General features: G+C 45.6%; 1 protein-coding gene across 2 annotated transcripts in view; it reads right to left on the reverse strand.

Annotated features, from left to right (window-relative positions):
• LOC145360867 (noelin-2-like) overlaps window positions 1-16,100 on the reverse strand; it is a 257,857-nt gene that overhangs the window by 97,910 nt on the left and 143,847 nt on the right. The window contains exon 1 of one of the 2 annotated variants that reach the window (XM_080216352.1): window positions 15,615-15,905. The exons of the other annotated variant lie outside the window; for it this stretch is intronic. Within the exon in view, the coding sequence (XP_080072478.1) occupies window positions 15,615-15,752 (138 nt within the window). The 5' untranslated portion in view covers window positions 15,753-15,905. Of the gene's footprint in view, window positions 1-15,614; window positions 15,906-16,100 lie in introns of those variants that run through there. 2 annotated transcript variants of the gene reach the window in all.

A 16,100-nucleotide genomic window follows, 5' to 3' on the forward strand; every position in this document is an offset into this window, starting at 1 on the left:
CAGGCAAAGGCCTGCTCAGGAGGAATCTGTCACCTGAGCCCTTTTTGTAAGGCAGATACTGGGAACTATTAACCCCACTTGGGACTCGTGTGAGGAATATTTTGTTTTTATTCATTTGTGGGATATGGGTGTTGCTGGCTGGCCAGCATTTATTGCCCATCTCTAGTTGCCTGAGGATAGTTGAGAGTCAACCACATTCTGGCTGTGGAATAACAGGAAGCTCTCAAAACCAAGCATGTTTATGCCAGACCAGGTAAGGAAGGCAGATTTCCTTCCCTGAAGGGACATTAGTGAACCAGATGGGTTTTTCCAACAATGGTGTCATGGTCATCAGTAGATTCTTAATTCCAGATACTTTTTATTGAATTCAAATTCCACCAACTGCCGCGGTGGGATTCGAACCCGAGTTTCACCCGCGTAGGTGAAAGCCTAGACAACAAAACCCCAGATGGCAAAATCCCAGAAATTGACAGATAACTTATCATAAGACAATAAGACATAGGAGCAGAATCAGGCCACTCAGCCCATCGAGCCTGCTCACCATTTAATCATGGCTGATATTTTTCTCATCCCCATTCTCCTGTCTTTTCCCCATAACCCCTGATCCCCTTATTAATCAAGAACCTATCTATCTCTGTCTGAAAGACACTCAATGACCCGGCCTCCACAGCCTTCTGTGGCAAAGAGTTCCACAGATTCACCACTCTGGCTAATCAAATTCTTCCCCATCTCTGTTTTAAACAGTTGTCCCTTTGGCCTGAGATTGTGGCCTCTGGTTCTAGTTTTTCCTACTAGTGGAAACATCCTCTCCACATCCACTCTATCCAGGCCTCACAGTATCCTGTATGTTTCAATAAGATCCCCCCTCATCCTTCTAAACTTCAACGAGTACAGACAGACAGTCCTCAACCATTCCTCATACAACAAGCTCTTCATTCCAGGGGTCGTTCTTGTAAACCTCTTCTGGACCCTTTCCAAGGCCAGCCCATCCTTCCTTAGACATGGGGCCCAAAACTGCTCACAATATTCCAAATGGAATCTGACCAGGGGCTTATACAGCCTCAGAAGTACATCCCTGCTCTTGTATTCTAGCCCTCTTGACATGAATGCTAACATTGCATTTGTCTTTCTAACTGCTGACTGAACTTGCACATTAACCTTAAGAGAAGCTTGAACAAGGACTCCCAGGTCCCTTTGTGTTTCTGATTTCCTCAGCATTTCCTTATTCCTCCTTCCAAAGTGAATAACCTCACACTTTTCCACATTGTATTCTGTCTGCCACTTCTTTGCCCACTCTCCTAACCTGTCCAAATCCTTCTGCAGCCCCCCTGCTTCCTCAATACTCCCTGTCCCTCTACATATCTTTGTATCATCTGCAAACTTAGCAACACTGCCTTCAGTTCCTTCCTCCAAATTGTTAATGTGTGTTGTGAAAAGTTGTGGTCCCAGCACTGACCCCTGAGGCACACCACTAGTCACCACTGACATCCTTAAAAAGACCCCTTTTGCACAGAGGTTAAGGACAATGTTGACATTGTGTTTTATCAGCTTGTTCTTTTAATAATTTATCATTGTAATATCATAATTATTTGGATTGTAATTGGTAACATATCAGAATTGTAATGTATTTGGATGAATTGCTTAAATAGGAAGAAAATTGGGACTTATATATGTATGCCATGGAGTATAGAAACATAGAAGATAGGAGCAGGAGGAGGCCATTCAGCCCTTCGAGCCTGCTCCACCATTCATCATGATCGTGGCTGATTGTCCAACTCAATAGCCTAATCCTGCTTTCTCCCCATAACTTTGATCCCGTTTGCCCTCAGTGCCATACCCAGCTGCCTCTTGAATACATTCAATGTTTTGGCATCAACTACTTCTTGTGCTAATGAATTCCACAGGCTCACCACTCTTTGGGTGAAGAAATGTCTCCTCATCTCCATCCTAAATGAGTGTCTTTAAGACAGAGATAGATAGGTTCTTGATTAATAAGGGGATCAGGGGTGATGGGGAAAAGGCAGGCGAATGGGGATGAGGAAAAATATCAGCCATGATTGAATGGCGGAGCAGACTCGATGGGCCGAGTGGCCTAATTCTGCTCCTATGTCTTATGGTCTACCCTGAATCCTCAGACTGCATAATGGCTTCATTTTGTGTTTAAATTGATACTGTTCCTTTCCAGTTGGGCTTCCCAAGGTACAACAGGCATTAATTTAGGTGTGACAGTGGGGCAAAGAGGGGTTCCTACCCCCGCCTGGTGATTCTCAGCGAGGGAGTGAACAAGGGTGAGCTCTTGGCGGGGATGTGGCGGTGGGGAGGGGGTGAGGAAATGGGTCCTGGGATTGGTTCCGACACTCGAATAAGCAGCTGGAACTCAGAGCTCAGAGATCACTGAACATAGTGTTGCAATCAAAGAATCAAGGGCGAATTGTCAACACTCTGTCCTTTAATCAAAACCCTATAGAACGCCTCCCCCAAAAAAAAGATAATTGCAAGAGGTGGAAAGAAGCAAATCTGAAGGAACTCGTGTCCTTTCAAATCACAGATGAAACCAAAAATTACAGCAGGAATCTCCGCTGTTACCATCCTCTCTGTAACTGGTCTCATTTCAGATACATTATTGGCCTACTTAAGAAGCAGAGACCAATGTTAATGAAGCTTGATTTCTCAATTCAATTTAAATCTACCCGAATAGTATCGAAGTTGGATATGCCGGGGATGGCATGGTGGCACAGTGATTATAATCATAGAATCCCTACAGTGCAGAAGGAGGACATTCGGCCCATTGCATCTGCACCGATCAGTCCCACCCAAGCCCTATCCCATTAGCCCACATATTTACGCCGCTAATTCCCCTGACACTAAAGGGCAACTTAGCACGGCCAATCCAGCTAACCTTCACATCTTTGCACTGCTGCCTCACAACGCCAGGGATCCAGGTTCGATTCCCGGCTTAGGGCACTGTCTCTGTGTGGAGTCTGAACATTTTCTCCATGTCTGCATGGGTTTCCTTCCACACCCGAAAGATGTATGGGTTAGGTGGATTGGCCATGCTAAATTGACCCTTAGTGTCAGGGGGTTGCAGGGTAAATACATGGAGTTATGAGGATAGAGCCTGGGTGGGATTGTTGTCAGTGCAGACTTGATGGGCTGAACGGCCTCCTTCTGCACTGTAGGGATTCTATGGTGTGGAAAACTGGAGGTGATTGAGGCAGAAGTGGTGGACTTAAAAATGTGGGCTGGAATTCTTCAATCTCATACGCCTCTCTGCTAGCAAGAACAGAGAATTTGGCGTTCAGGTCAATTTCCATTTGCTGCAGCGGGACTGGAGAATCCCATCCGCGGGGCGAGGCTGGAGAATCCCAGCCACGGGGACGAGGCCAGAGAATCCCAGCCACAGGCGAGGCTGGAGAATCCCATCCGCGGGGCGAGGCTGGAGAATCCCAGCCGTGGGGACGAGGCCGGAGAATCCCAGCCCCGGGGACGAGGCTGGAGAATCTCAGCAGCGGGACGAGGCTGCAGAATCCCAGCCGCGGGGACGAGGCCGGAGAATCCCAGCCGTGGGGACGAGGTCAAAGAATCCCAGCCACGGGGACGAGGTCAAAGAATCCCAGCCGCGGGGACGAGGTCAAAGAATCCCAGCCGCGGGGACAAGGCTGGAGAATCCCATCCGCGGGGACGAGGCCGGAGAATCCCAGCCTTGGAGCGAGGCTGGAGAATCTCAGCCGTGCACACGGCCTCACACTCAGCCTGTCCAAATCACTCTGAAGTATCTCTGCATCCTCCTCACAGTTCACCTTCCCATTCAATTTGTATCATCTGCAAATTTGGAGATAATACATTCAGTTCTCTTTTCCAAATCATTAATATATAATGTGAACAGTCGGGGTCCTAGCACAGATTCCTGTGGAACCCCATTAGTCACTGACTGTCAATCAGAAAACAACCCATTGGTACCAACTCTTTGCTGCCAACCAGCTTTCTATCCATCTCAAGACATTACCTGCAATCCCACGTGCTTTAACTTTACAGAGTAGTGTTATGACTGATTCTCCGAAAGCCTTCTGAGCTCTAAATAAACCACATCCACTGGTTCTCCTGGGCCAACTCAACTAGATATATCCTCAAAGGATCCCAATGGATTTGTCAAGCACGATTTCCCATCATGCTAACTTTGTCTGATTATACCATTCCCCCCAAATGCCGAGTTATGAAATCCTTGACAATGGACTCTTACCGACGTAAGGCTCACTGGTCTATAGTTCTCTGTTTTCTCTCTATCTCCCCTTTTGAATAGCAGGCTCACATTGGCTACACTCCAACCTGTTGGAATTACTCCAGAGTCTAAAACATTTTGGAAAATAACCACTAATGGATCTACTATTTCCAGGGCCACTTCCTTAAATACTCTGGGATGAAGGTTATCAGGTCCTGGAGATTTATCCCTCAATCCCATCAATTTCCTCAAAACCGTTTCTCCACCGATACTGATTTCCTCATTAAAATATGTTTCTCTCAGCACTTCTGGTACATTATTCATGTCTTCCTTTATGAAGACTGAAGCAAAGTACAAATTTAATTCCACAGCCATTTCATTATTCACCATTATGAATTCTCCTGTTTCTGACTGTAAGCAGCCTACATTTGTTCTTGTCAATCTTTTTCAAAGAACAAAGAACAGTACAGCGCAGGAAACAGGCCCTTCGGCCCTCCAAGCCTGTGCCGCTCATTGGTCCAACTAGACCATTCGTTTGTACCCCTCCATTCCCAGTCTGCTCATGTGACTATCCAGGTAAGTCTTAAACGATCCCAGCATGTCTACCTCCACCACCCTACTTGGCAGCGCATTCCAGGCCCCCATCACCCTCTGTGTAAGAAACATCCCTCTGATATCTGAGTTAAACCTTGCCCCTCTCACCTTGAGCCTGTGACCCACTCGTGATCGTCACCTCTGACCTGGAAAAAAGCTTTTCTCTTTACATTTCTATAGAAACCTTTACAGTTTTAACCTTTACAGTTTTTATGTTCCCCTTTCATACTCTATTTTTCCCTTAATCAATTCCTTGGTGAATTTTAAACTGCTCCCAATCCTCAGGCCTATTGCTTTTTCTTGCCGATTTGTATGCTTCTCTCTTGAATCTGATACTATCTCTAATTTCCCTTGTAAGCTATGGTTTCGCCACAATTTCCCTACCACTGTTCTGGTTTTGAAGTGTTGACATAGAGCGTTAATCAGCTCTACAACCTGTGCGGGCAAGAAGTCCAGATACCCATGGAGGCGATGTCCTGGTGGTATTATCGCTAGACTATTAATCCAGTAACTCAGCTAATGTTCTGGGGACCCGGGCTCGAATCCTGCCACGGCAGATGGTGGAATTTAAATTCAATTTAAAAAAAAATCTGGAATTAAGAATCCACTGATTACCATGAAAACCATTGTCGATTGTCAGAAAAACCCATCTGGTTCTTATAGTCAAGGAAATCTGCCAACCTTACTTGGTCTGGCCTACATCAATAAGTTCTTGGTTAATTAGGGGATCAGAGGTCACGGGGAATAGGCAGGAGAATGGGGATGAGAAAAATATCAGCCATGATTGAATGGCAGAGCAGACTCGATGGGCCGAGTGGCCTAATTCTGCTCCTGTGTCTTAAGTGACTCCAGAGCCACAGCAATGTGGTTGACTGTCAACTGGCCTCAGGCAACTAGGGATGGGCAATAAATGCTGGCCCAGCCAGCAACACCCATGTCCCACAAATGAATAAATTAAAAGCTTCTAGTCTGGAAGCATCAAAAATATAAGACATTAAGCTCAATCTCTGGACTTAGCTCCTTTTCCTCTGAAGCTCATACACAAGATAATGCATTTCAGCAGCAAATCACACAGTAATGAATTGGCCACTTTCTGAAGCGATTACCGTTGCTTCTCTGATTACAAGGCGTCTGAGAAATTTCCCCATGACTAATGAGATGAAGAGCTCTTACAATATTCACATAAACTTAACAAAGCGGAGAGACCGACAGGAACACAGAGGCAACTGGCAGTGGGAGAAGAATGGTTCATCAATTGCTTTGAAGATCTCCCCCACTCCCATCCCCGCACTGGAATTAATGGGAGCTACAGGAAAATGCTCAACACAAGCCTATTGACATAGGGTGTTGGGGGGGAGGGGAGAGTGGAAAATAGTGGGGAGGAGGGCATTACGTCTGTCCCATCATGCCCAGAGTCTGCCTGATGCATAGGAGATAATCATAGAATCTCTATAGTGCAGAAGGAGGCCAATCGGCCCATCAAACCTGCACCAACAACTATCCCACCCAGGCCCCAACCCTGCAACACCATGTATTTACCCTGATAGTGTCAGGGGAATTAAGGTGCAACTTACCATGGCCAATCCACCTAACTTATACATCCTTGAACAGTAAGGGGCAATTTAGCATAGCCAATCCCCCTAATCCACACATCTTTGTCTCTAAGGAGTAATTTAGCATGGCCAATCCACCTAACCTATAGATCTTTGGACTGTGGGAGGAAATTGGAGCACCCGGAGGAAACATATGCAAACGTGGGGAGAACATGCAAACTCCACACAGACAGTGATTCAAGCTGGGAATTGAGCCCAGGTCCCTGGCACTGTGAGGCAGCAGTGCTAACCATTGTGCCACCGTGCTACCGTGGTCACTCCATTCATTTCTGGAGTGGAATACCATGATCTCATTGGACATTGACATTTCAATAAACAAACCTCCATTTCCACTTGTTTCACCATTTTAGCCACTTCATTTTTGGACTACTCTGTAGTTCTCCACAGTATGTTCCCTTTCTCCAGTGTTTTTCCTTCTAGTTCCTTGAGCTTCAGCCTTGGATTTACAATTTAAAAATTATTTAAATCATTTTTTTCTTTTCTGGCAGCAGAACTTTGTCCTTGTCTTCATTTTGGGTTCACAGTTAGGGAAGTCCATCTCCACTGAAGCTTTGTCCTAGAGAATTGTGTCTTCCTCAGCCTGGTATGTTCAGCCTCCCTTCGGCCTTCACTGGGGATTTTCTAGACTTTCCTTTAAGGCCTCTATAACTCAGAGACTGAATATTTGTCAAAGGCTTTCAATTTCTCATCAAATATGGTTGAGGATTCATCATACTTGAAGATTACATCATTTGCAAACAAATATAAAAATGTATTAAGATACATTTTTCAGATTTTTTACTTAATCGCAAAGTGCCCCAAGGGTGGGTGTTCTGGCAGCGCACACCTCAAGAGATTTTCACAGCCCTAGAGATATTCCTTCTAATGCCTCCTTTTTTCCATTCACCTGACAGCTCTGTGGTCACTTTCTAGTAGTTCTTGGCCTCCTCCTGGAATATTGAACATTGCTGAGTCTTCTCTTCCAAACGCTTCTTCAGTTTGTTCAGATTGACATTAAATTCGTTTTGCTTCTCCTTGTAAGTTTAAAGAAGGGTCAACATTGACCTGAAGGATCCTTGCAATGTGTGGAGGTACTTCAACAGGTTTTCCTTTTCTTCATGAAGCTCAGTTGCTTCAACTTGAGTTTTCTTGTAATGGAACAGAGTCTCCTTGAGTTTCTTTCTCTGGTCTTTCATTCTGCTGTTCATGACTGCCCTCATTTCTTCAAACTGCTGGAGGTTTATGAACCCCTTTTGCATTTAGAATTTCATAGAATCCCTACAGTGTAGAAGGAGGCCATTCAGTCCATCAGATCCGCACTAAGCACAATCCCACCCCCTACTCCCATAACCCCTCACATTTACCCTGCTTAACCCCCCCAACACTAGGGTTAATTTAGCATGGCCAACCAATGTGTCATGCATATCTTTGGACTGTGGGAGGAAACCAGAGCACCTGGAGGGAACCCACGCAGACACAGGGAAAATGTGCAAACTCCACACAGACTGTGACCCGAGGCCAGAATCAAACCCGGGTCACTGGCACTGCAAGGCAGCAGTGCTAACCACTGTGCCACCATGCTCCCCTGTGATCTTGAAGGATAATCAGGTGTTCTTTCATCTGCACTTCAGTGCATTGCTTTGTTGCTGCTGATAGTTCTAACACTACTTTTGCTGAATTAGCATTCATCATCCTCATTAGCTTCTCATGTATCTCCAGGACTACCGATTGATCTTCCACAGAGTCTTTCAAGGCAATGGTTCCCTTGGTACCTGTCCTGTCAGTTGTCATGCTTGACTGTACTTTTGGCAGTGTTCTTCCAACTCACCTCTGATATCAACATTTTCTGGTGAAATAGTTTCATTTTCTTTTTTCAGGGTTTTGACTCTTTCGGGTTACCTCAGATAACTTTCCTTCATTCATAGCCAGCTGATCATTCCATATTGCCACATATGTTGCAGTGTGGGTTAATGTTTCATTTGAGCTTGTTTCCACTGGACTTTAGAAGACTGAGGGGTGACTGGATTGAAGACTATAAGATCCTGAACAGTATCGACAAGGTGGATGTGAAAAGGATGTTTCTTCTTGTGGGTGAGTCCAGAACTAGGGGCCATTGTTTTAAAATTAGGGGATACCCTTTTACGACAGAGACGAGGAGAATTTCTTTCTCTTAGAGGGTTGGGTGACTTTGGAACTCTGCCTCAGAGACCAGAGTCACTGAGTATTTTTAAGATGGAGATGGGTTTTTATTTGGGGATCAACGGTTAGATGGGAATGTGAAGTTCAAACACAAAACAATCAGCCATGAATGGTGGAGCAGGCTCGAGGGGCCGAATGGTCTACTTTCCTTCCCATTTTCTATGTCCCATAGATTAGGCTTCAGTTTCTGATTCCTGGGATGTTTCTATGTTTCTTCATGTTTTGAGATTCTGGTTTCCTTCTCCAATTTCTTTGGGAATATAGATGCCAAAATCAATGCCACTGCGCGGCAAAGCTTCTGTATAGTCAAACAGAAACCAGTTATCGTTAACTAATAACCATGTAGCTATCCAGGATAACAAACAGGATACTTTCTTAAGTATAGTGTCAGCATGGGGGGGAACCAGGACAAGTTGTTGATGATCTGGGCATCTAAAAACTTGAAACTCTTGACCATTTCTACTTCATCCCTGTTGATATAGACAGGGGGCATGTTCTCCACTACGCTTTCTGAAGTAGATGAAAATCTGATCCGATGAAGAGAATGTAGCCAGGGGGTGGACATTTAAGAGTTTATTTATCCATGTCACAAGTAGGTTTACATTTCTTTATTACAGGTATGCCCTGTCCACAATCAAATCCTAGACTGTTTAACTGGGTTCCATTCTGGGAGGAGCTAATCTCCCAGAAGTTTTAAATTTTAAGTTTATTTATTAGTACAAAGAACAAAGATCAGTACAGCACAGGAACAGGGCCCTTTGACCCACCAAGTCTGCACTGACACAGATTCCTCTTTCATCTAATGTTTTCTTGCCTCTATGCGGTCCATATCCCTCTAATCACTGCCTATTCATGTATCTATCCAAATGCCTCTTGAACATTGTTATAGAATCTGCTTCCACCACCTCCCCCGGCAGCGCGTTCCAGGCATTCTCCACCCTCTATGTGAGAAATTTGCCCCTTTCATCTCTTTTAAACTTTTCTCCTTTCTAATCAGTGTTTGCCTTTTCCATTCTCAATACATCTCCTTTTGTCTCTCTCCCTCTGTCTCTTTCCCTACCTCTTTCTGTCGGCCTTTCTCTCTCTCTTTCTGTGCCTCTATCTATCTATTCACAACCTATGCCCCCGAGTAATTTTACCCTTCAATCCTGGGAAAAAGACTCTGACTACCCACTCTATCCAAGCCTGTCATAATCTCGTAAACCTCTATCAGGTCCCCCCCTCATCCTCCAACGCTCCAATGGAAACAATCCAGCTTTTCTTCACAGTCCTCCAAACCAGGCAACATCCTGGTAAATCTCTTCTGCGCCCTTTCCAATGCATCAACATCCTTCCGTTAGTGGGAGCGACCAGAATCGAACACAATACTCCAAATGCGGCCGAACCAAAGTTTTATACAGCTTGATTTTCCAATTCCTATTCTCCATGTCCGGACTGATGAAGGTCAGCAGTGCCATACACCTTCTTGACCACCTTGTCCACCTAGAACCCTACAGTACAGAAAGAGGCCCTTTGGCCCATCGAGTCTGCACTGAACATAATCCCACCCAGGTCCTACCCCCATATCCCTACATATTATACCTACTAATCCCTCTAATTTACACATCCTTAGACACTAAGGGGCAATTTCTTAGCACAGCCAATCAGCTTAACCTGCACATCTTTGGACTGTGGGTGGAAACCGGGGCACCCGGAGGAAACCCATGCAGATACGAGGAGAATGTGCAAACTCCACACAGACAGTGACCCGAGCCGGGAATCGAACCCAGGACCCTGGAGCTGTGAAGCAGCAGTGCTAACCACTGTGCTACCGTGCTGCCCGTGGCACCTGAGTTGCCACCTTCAGGGAGCTGTGGATCTGCACACCTAGATCCCTCTGTATGCTAATGTTTCTAAAGGCTCTACCATTTACTGTACACTTTCCTTCTGCAGTAGACCATCCAAATCACATCACCTCACATTTGTCTGGGTTAAGTTCCATGTGCCAGCTTTTGGGCTTGGTCTCCAGTCAATTTCTAACCTGCCTATCCTCCGACAATCCTCCTCATTATCCACTACCCCCACTCCCAATTTTTGTATCATCTGTAAATTTACTAATCTGTGTACCTACATTTTCCTCCAAATCATTTATATATATATTACAAACAACAGAGGCTCCATCATTGACACTTGTGGAACACTGCTAGTCACAGGCCTCCGGTTAGAAAAGTACCCTTCCACTGCTACTTTCTACGCCAAGCCAGTTTTAGAATCTCTGCAGTACAGAAGGAGGCCATTCAACCCATCAAGTCTGCACTGACCACAATCCCACCCAGGCCCTACCCCCTTATCCCTACATATTTACCCACTAATCCCTCTAATCTATGCATCTCAGGACACTGAGGGGCAATGTTAGCACGGCCAACCAACCCAACCCACACATCTTTGGTCTGCGGTAGGAAACCAGAGCACCTGGAGGAAACCCACACAGACACGAGGAGAATATGCAAACTCTATGCAGACAGTGACCCGAGTTGGGAATCGAACCCAGGTCCCTGGAGCTGTGAAGCAGCAGTGCTAACCACTGTGCTACCGTGCCACCCATTTTGTATCCATCTTACCAGCTCACCTCAGATCCTATATGACTTCACCTTCTGTATCAGCTTGCCATGGGGAACCTCATCGAAGGCTTTACTGAAGTCCATGTATACAACACCCACTGCCCTGCCCTGGACAATTTTTCTTGTCTCATCCTCAAAGAACCCAATCAAGTTTGTGAGACTCAACCTCCGCTTCACAAAACCATGTTGCCTATCGCTTATAAGCCTATTCTCTTCCAGATGTGAGTACCTCCTGTCCCTAAGAATCTTCTCCATTAACTTCCCCACCAATGGGGAAAGTGTCACAAGTAGGCCTACATTAACAACGTAATGGAGTTACTGTGAAAATCCCTTACTTGGGTATGCAGAGACAATTTAGCATGGCACCCTAACCAACATGTCTTTCGGACTGTTAGGGGAAACCGGAGCATCTGGAGGAAACCCGCGCAGACATGAGGAGAACATGCGGACCCCACCCCGAGCCGGGAATCGAACCCGGGTCCCAGTGCTGACCACCCGTGCTGGTCACATAAGCAAGGGATAGAAAGGGGGTGGGGTATACATGGGGGCTAGGGGGTTGGGGGGAGGGGGTTCGGTGGAGTAACCACCCAGCCTTCCTGTTGCCCACCGCCCTCTGGTGTCATTCGCAGGAACTGCATGAGCGATACCGCGTCAGAACAGAATTGTCTGGGCTGGAGCACAGACACTGAGCCCACAGCAGGGAAGTGGCGACAGCAAATGGAGACACTCCCCAGCAAGAGAATCAACCCATTTCATTGGGAACTGGCAAGGGGACAAGGTTATTACAAAACAAATTTTAAAAAATGCTATTAATTGGTGTCATTTCACGTGGTTGAGTGACTCCTCACCTGTAAGAACTTCCTTTACAGCAGGCCAGGATTAATTAACCATTTGAGTTAGCCTAATACAGAGAATCAATCCAACTCTCTTCCTGCCCTAAATGATGGAAAGATATATTTGCAATGAAATTCTGCCTCATCCGATTGTCAAAATGCCAGATATATCTTCTCGGTGGTGACACTTTGCAGGCAAACAGAATTCATTCCAGGGCTTTTGTTTCTGGGTTTAGTCTGTAATTGATTGAGGGAAGTGTGCACAGCTTTCCACCAAACACCCCTAGCTTAGGCTTGTCACTGTCAGGTGCAGCGTACAGCTAATCGAGTTAACACAGCTTTGCATATCTGACTGCAGAAGGGGAGAAGGAAATATCGAAGGGTATGAGACAGAGACACACAGAGAGAAAGACAGGCAAAGATAGATAGGGACACAAAAAGACACACACAGCGGGAGACAGAGAGAAAGACAGACAGAGATAGAGAGACATAGAGAGAGACAAACAGACAGAGAGACTTAGATAATTAGAGAAATAGAGATAGAGAGAGAGAAAAAGAGAGGAGAGAGACAGTGAGATAGAGACAGCGTGAGAGACAGAGAGGGAGAGACAGAGAGGGAGAGACAGAGAGGGAGAGACAGAGAGGGAGAGACAGAGAGGGAGAGACAGAGAGGGAGAGACAGAGAGGGAGAGACAGAAGAGAGGAAATATATTAAGAAAGGAGAAGGCAAACACTAAATACAGAGAGAGAGAGGTCTCATCAGGGAGAATAAGAAGAAAGCAGATATCGAGAGAGTGCACAGGCATTTATAGACAGCAAATACCAGTCATGGAGTCATCAAATCATGCATTCATTTCCATAGCAGAAACATATGTGAAAAATATTTTGATGATTGTTGAATGAAGCAGAGGAAACCCATCCTTCCATAATCCCCGAAACAATACCATTGGGAAACTTATGAATGAGTCTGAGTTCGCACTCAGAGATCCAGGTCTGAAATATTTCATACTCACAGTAAGGAAGGCAAGATTTACATCCCAAAATCCAAACACATTAAACCATTCCCCAAACTATCAGCATTAAACGCCAATGATGGAAAGCTGTACTTTGAGCTTCAGTGTCAAGTTTAAGAACTTCTTCGGAATTATTTGTCAAGTATTTTATGCCCCTTATCTCCGAGCAGCCCAATATCTCACAATCTAACACAGCCCCTTTGAGTTCAAACGCTACAATTTCACATTTCTGGTCTGATCTTTATTTCTCCCCCTTGTACATCTGACCGCCCCCCCTTCCCCCCACACCCCCACCCTTGCCCCTCCCTGAGCAAGCAATCACTTACAGAAACAATTTTAAAAAATGAATAGTTTATTAATGTAAAGATGAAAATGAGAGCGAGAGGCAGGAAATACCGGGGAGAGGGGGAGCATTAAACATTGGAGGAGATGAGGGGAAGGGCAATTTGGGAAAAAACGGGGAAGGGGAGTAATATTGTGGAGAGAGAGAGATAGAAAGAAAGAAAGAAAGAAAGAGAGAGAGAGTCTGGAGAAGAGGAAATCTCTGCTGGCCAGAAGGTGAAAAAATACTGGAGCTAAGAAAAATACAATATTGAAGAGGAGAGGAGAGGAAAGAATCCCCACAGTGTAGAAGGAGGCCATTTGGCCTATCCAGTCTGTAATGACCACAATCTCACCCAAGCCCTATTCCCGTAACCCCACACATTAACCCTGTTAATGCCCCTGAAATTAGGGTCAATTTAGCATGGCTGATCAACCTAACCTCCACGTCTTTTGGACAGTGGATGGAAACCGGAGCACCCGGAGGAAACCCACGCAGACATGGGGAGAACGTGCAAATTCCACACAGTGACCCGAGCCAGGATTCGAACCTGGGTCCTTGGCACTGTGAGGCAGCAGTGCTAACCACTATACCACCATGCTGCCCCTAATAATAATTGAGGGAAGGAGTAAAGAGATACAGGGGCAGGGAAGAAGAGAAGGGGGGGCGGTGAAGAAGAGAAGGGGGGGGAAAAAAGAGGAAACATTGAGAGCAACTCTTGGGGAAAGGAGAGATTGAATGGAGGGAGATTAAATAGGAGGGAGATTGAATATGGAACAGAACTGGAGAGAGAGTGAGAGACAGAGAAAAAGCTGAAGGAGAGAGAGAAAAAAGAAAGTGAGGAGAAAAACGATAAAAATGAAACATAGTAAGAGAGAAGCTGCGTACAGGTAATGACAGTCACAGCTTGATTCTGCTCTGTAATAGAAACCTACAAATAGAAATTTGATTGTTTCCACTTTTTCATAGAATCCCTACAGTGCAGAAGGAGGCCATTCAGCCCATTGTGTCTGCACCGACCACAATTTCACCAGGCCATATCTCCATGCATTTACCCTAGCTAGTCCCCCTGACACTAAGGGCAATTTGGCATGACCAATCCACCTAACCCGCACATCTTTGGACACTAAGGGGCAATTTAGCATGGCCAATTCCCCCTAATCTGCACATCTCTGGACATTCAGGCAATTTAGCATGGCCAATCTACCTAACCTACACAGCTTTGGACACAAAGGGGCAACTTAGCATGACCAATCCATTTAATGTGCCCATCTTTGGACACTAAGGGACAATTTAGTATGGTCAATCCACCTAACCTGGACATCTTTGGACACAAAGGGACAATTTAGCATGGCCAATCCATTTAATCTGCACATTTTTGGACACTAAGGGACAATTTAGCATGGCCAATCCATTTAATCTGCACATCTTTGGACACTAAGGGACAATTTAGTATGGTCAATCCACCTAACTTGTACATCTTAGGACACTAAGGGACAATTTAGTATGGTCAATCCACCTAACTTGTACGTCTTTGGACACAAAGGGACAATTTAGTATGGTCAATCCACCTAACCTGGACATCTTTGGACACTAAGGGACAATTTAGTATGGTCAATCCACCTAACCTGGACATCTTTGGACACTAAGGGACAATTTAGTATGGTCAATCCACCTAACCTGGACATCTTTGGACACTAAGGGACAATTTAGCATAGCCAATCCACCTCACCTGCACATCTATCGGACTGTGGAAAGAAACCCACGCAGACACAGGGAGAACACACACACACACACATATTAAAATGTAAAACATCCCTAAAGCAAGTTCATGTTTCTTTTTCAATTAAGCCACATTAATGTTGAAAAGCCCTCCCCCTCCCACACACAAACAGACAACACAAGACAAGAACCCACCCGCATATCCAAACGCCTGGATCCCACTTTCTGCATTTAACATGAGGCAAGCAACTTTCAGAATCTCCCTGCACATTTCACACACACACATCTCCGCGGTAGGCAGCGAAGATTTCCATTCCCTCTCCTTCCTCGGTTTCAGGAATGGAGAGGTGTGAATATTTACACAGTGCGTTAATTACAGACACCTTCCCCAGTAAAGTCAATCCCCGTTTCTCACCATCCTAACGCCGCAGAGGACTTTTTAACTGTCAGACACTCAATGAGAGCTTCTCTCTCTCTCTGTCGGAGAGCAATGATTAAGGTTCAGAATGTGCACACTCACTATTTTTTGCGTGTTCCCAGCTGAGCTGAGCTTGGTGCCGTTCAGTCCCACCAGGGTGGGGAGAGTCTGGGACATCCAGTTAGTTACCATGGCCATGGTGCTGAGGACAGCTCCAATCTTTAACAGAGGGACGCTCATACTTAGTCCTGCTTCATTCCCCCCCTGCCTGAAGCTTGGACACACACACACACACACAGAGGAGTGGCTCCCCCTTCTCTCTCACTCTCCCTCTCCTCCCTCTATACACCAGTCCTGGCTAATCCAGTCACATCAGATGCAGACGGATGCGGTCCAAACAACAAAAAAACCCACACACACACACATCTCTCATAGATCCTGACGTCAGACTGTATAGCCAAGGATGGAAGGGAAAGGAGATTTGATCTGTTGGAAAGAGAGAGAGAGAGAGAGAGGAATGGTTTGGGTTAACACTTTGAGTTCTGGATGGGCAGAATTGCACAAATACTACTGGACAGATTCCTCCTC

The sequence above is a fragment of the Carcharhinus amblyrhynchos genome, chromosome 33 (assembly GCF_965287045.1).
Source record: "Carcharhinus amblyrhynchos chromosome 33, sCarAmb.v2.hapA, whole genome shotgun sequence".
NCBI classification, from domain to species: domain Eukaryota; kingdom Metazoa; phylum Chordata; class Chondrichthyes; order Carcharhiniformes; family Carcharhinidae; genus Carcharhinus; species Carcharhinus amblyrhynchos.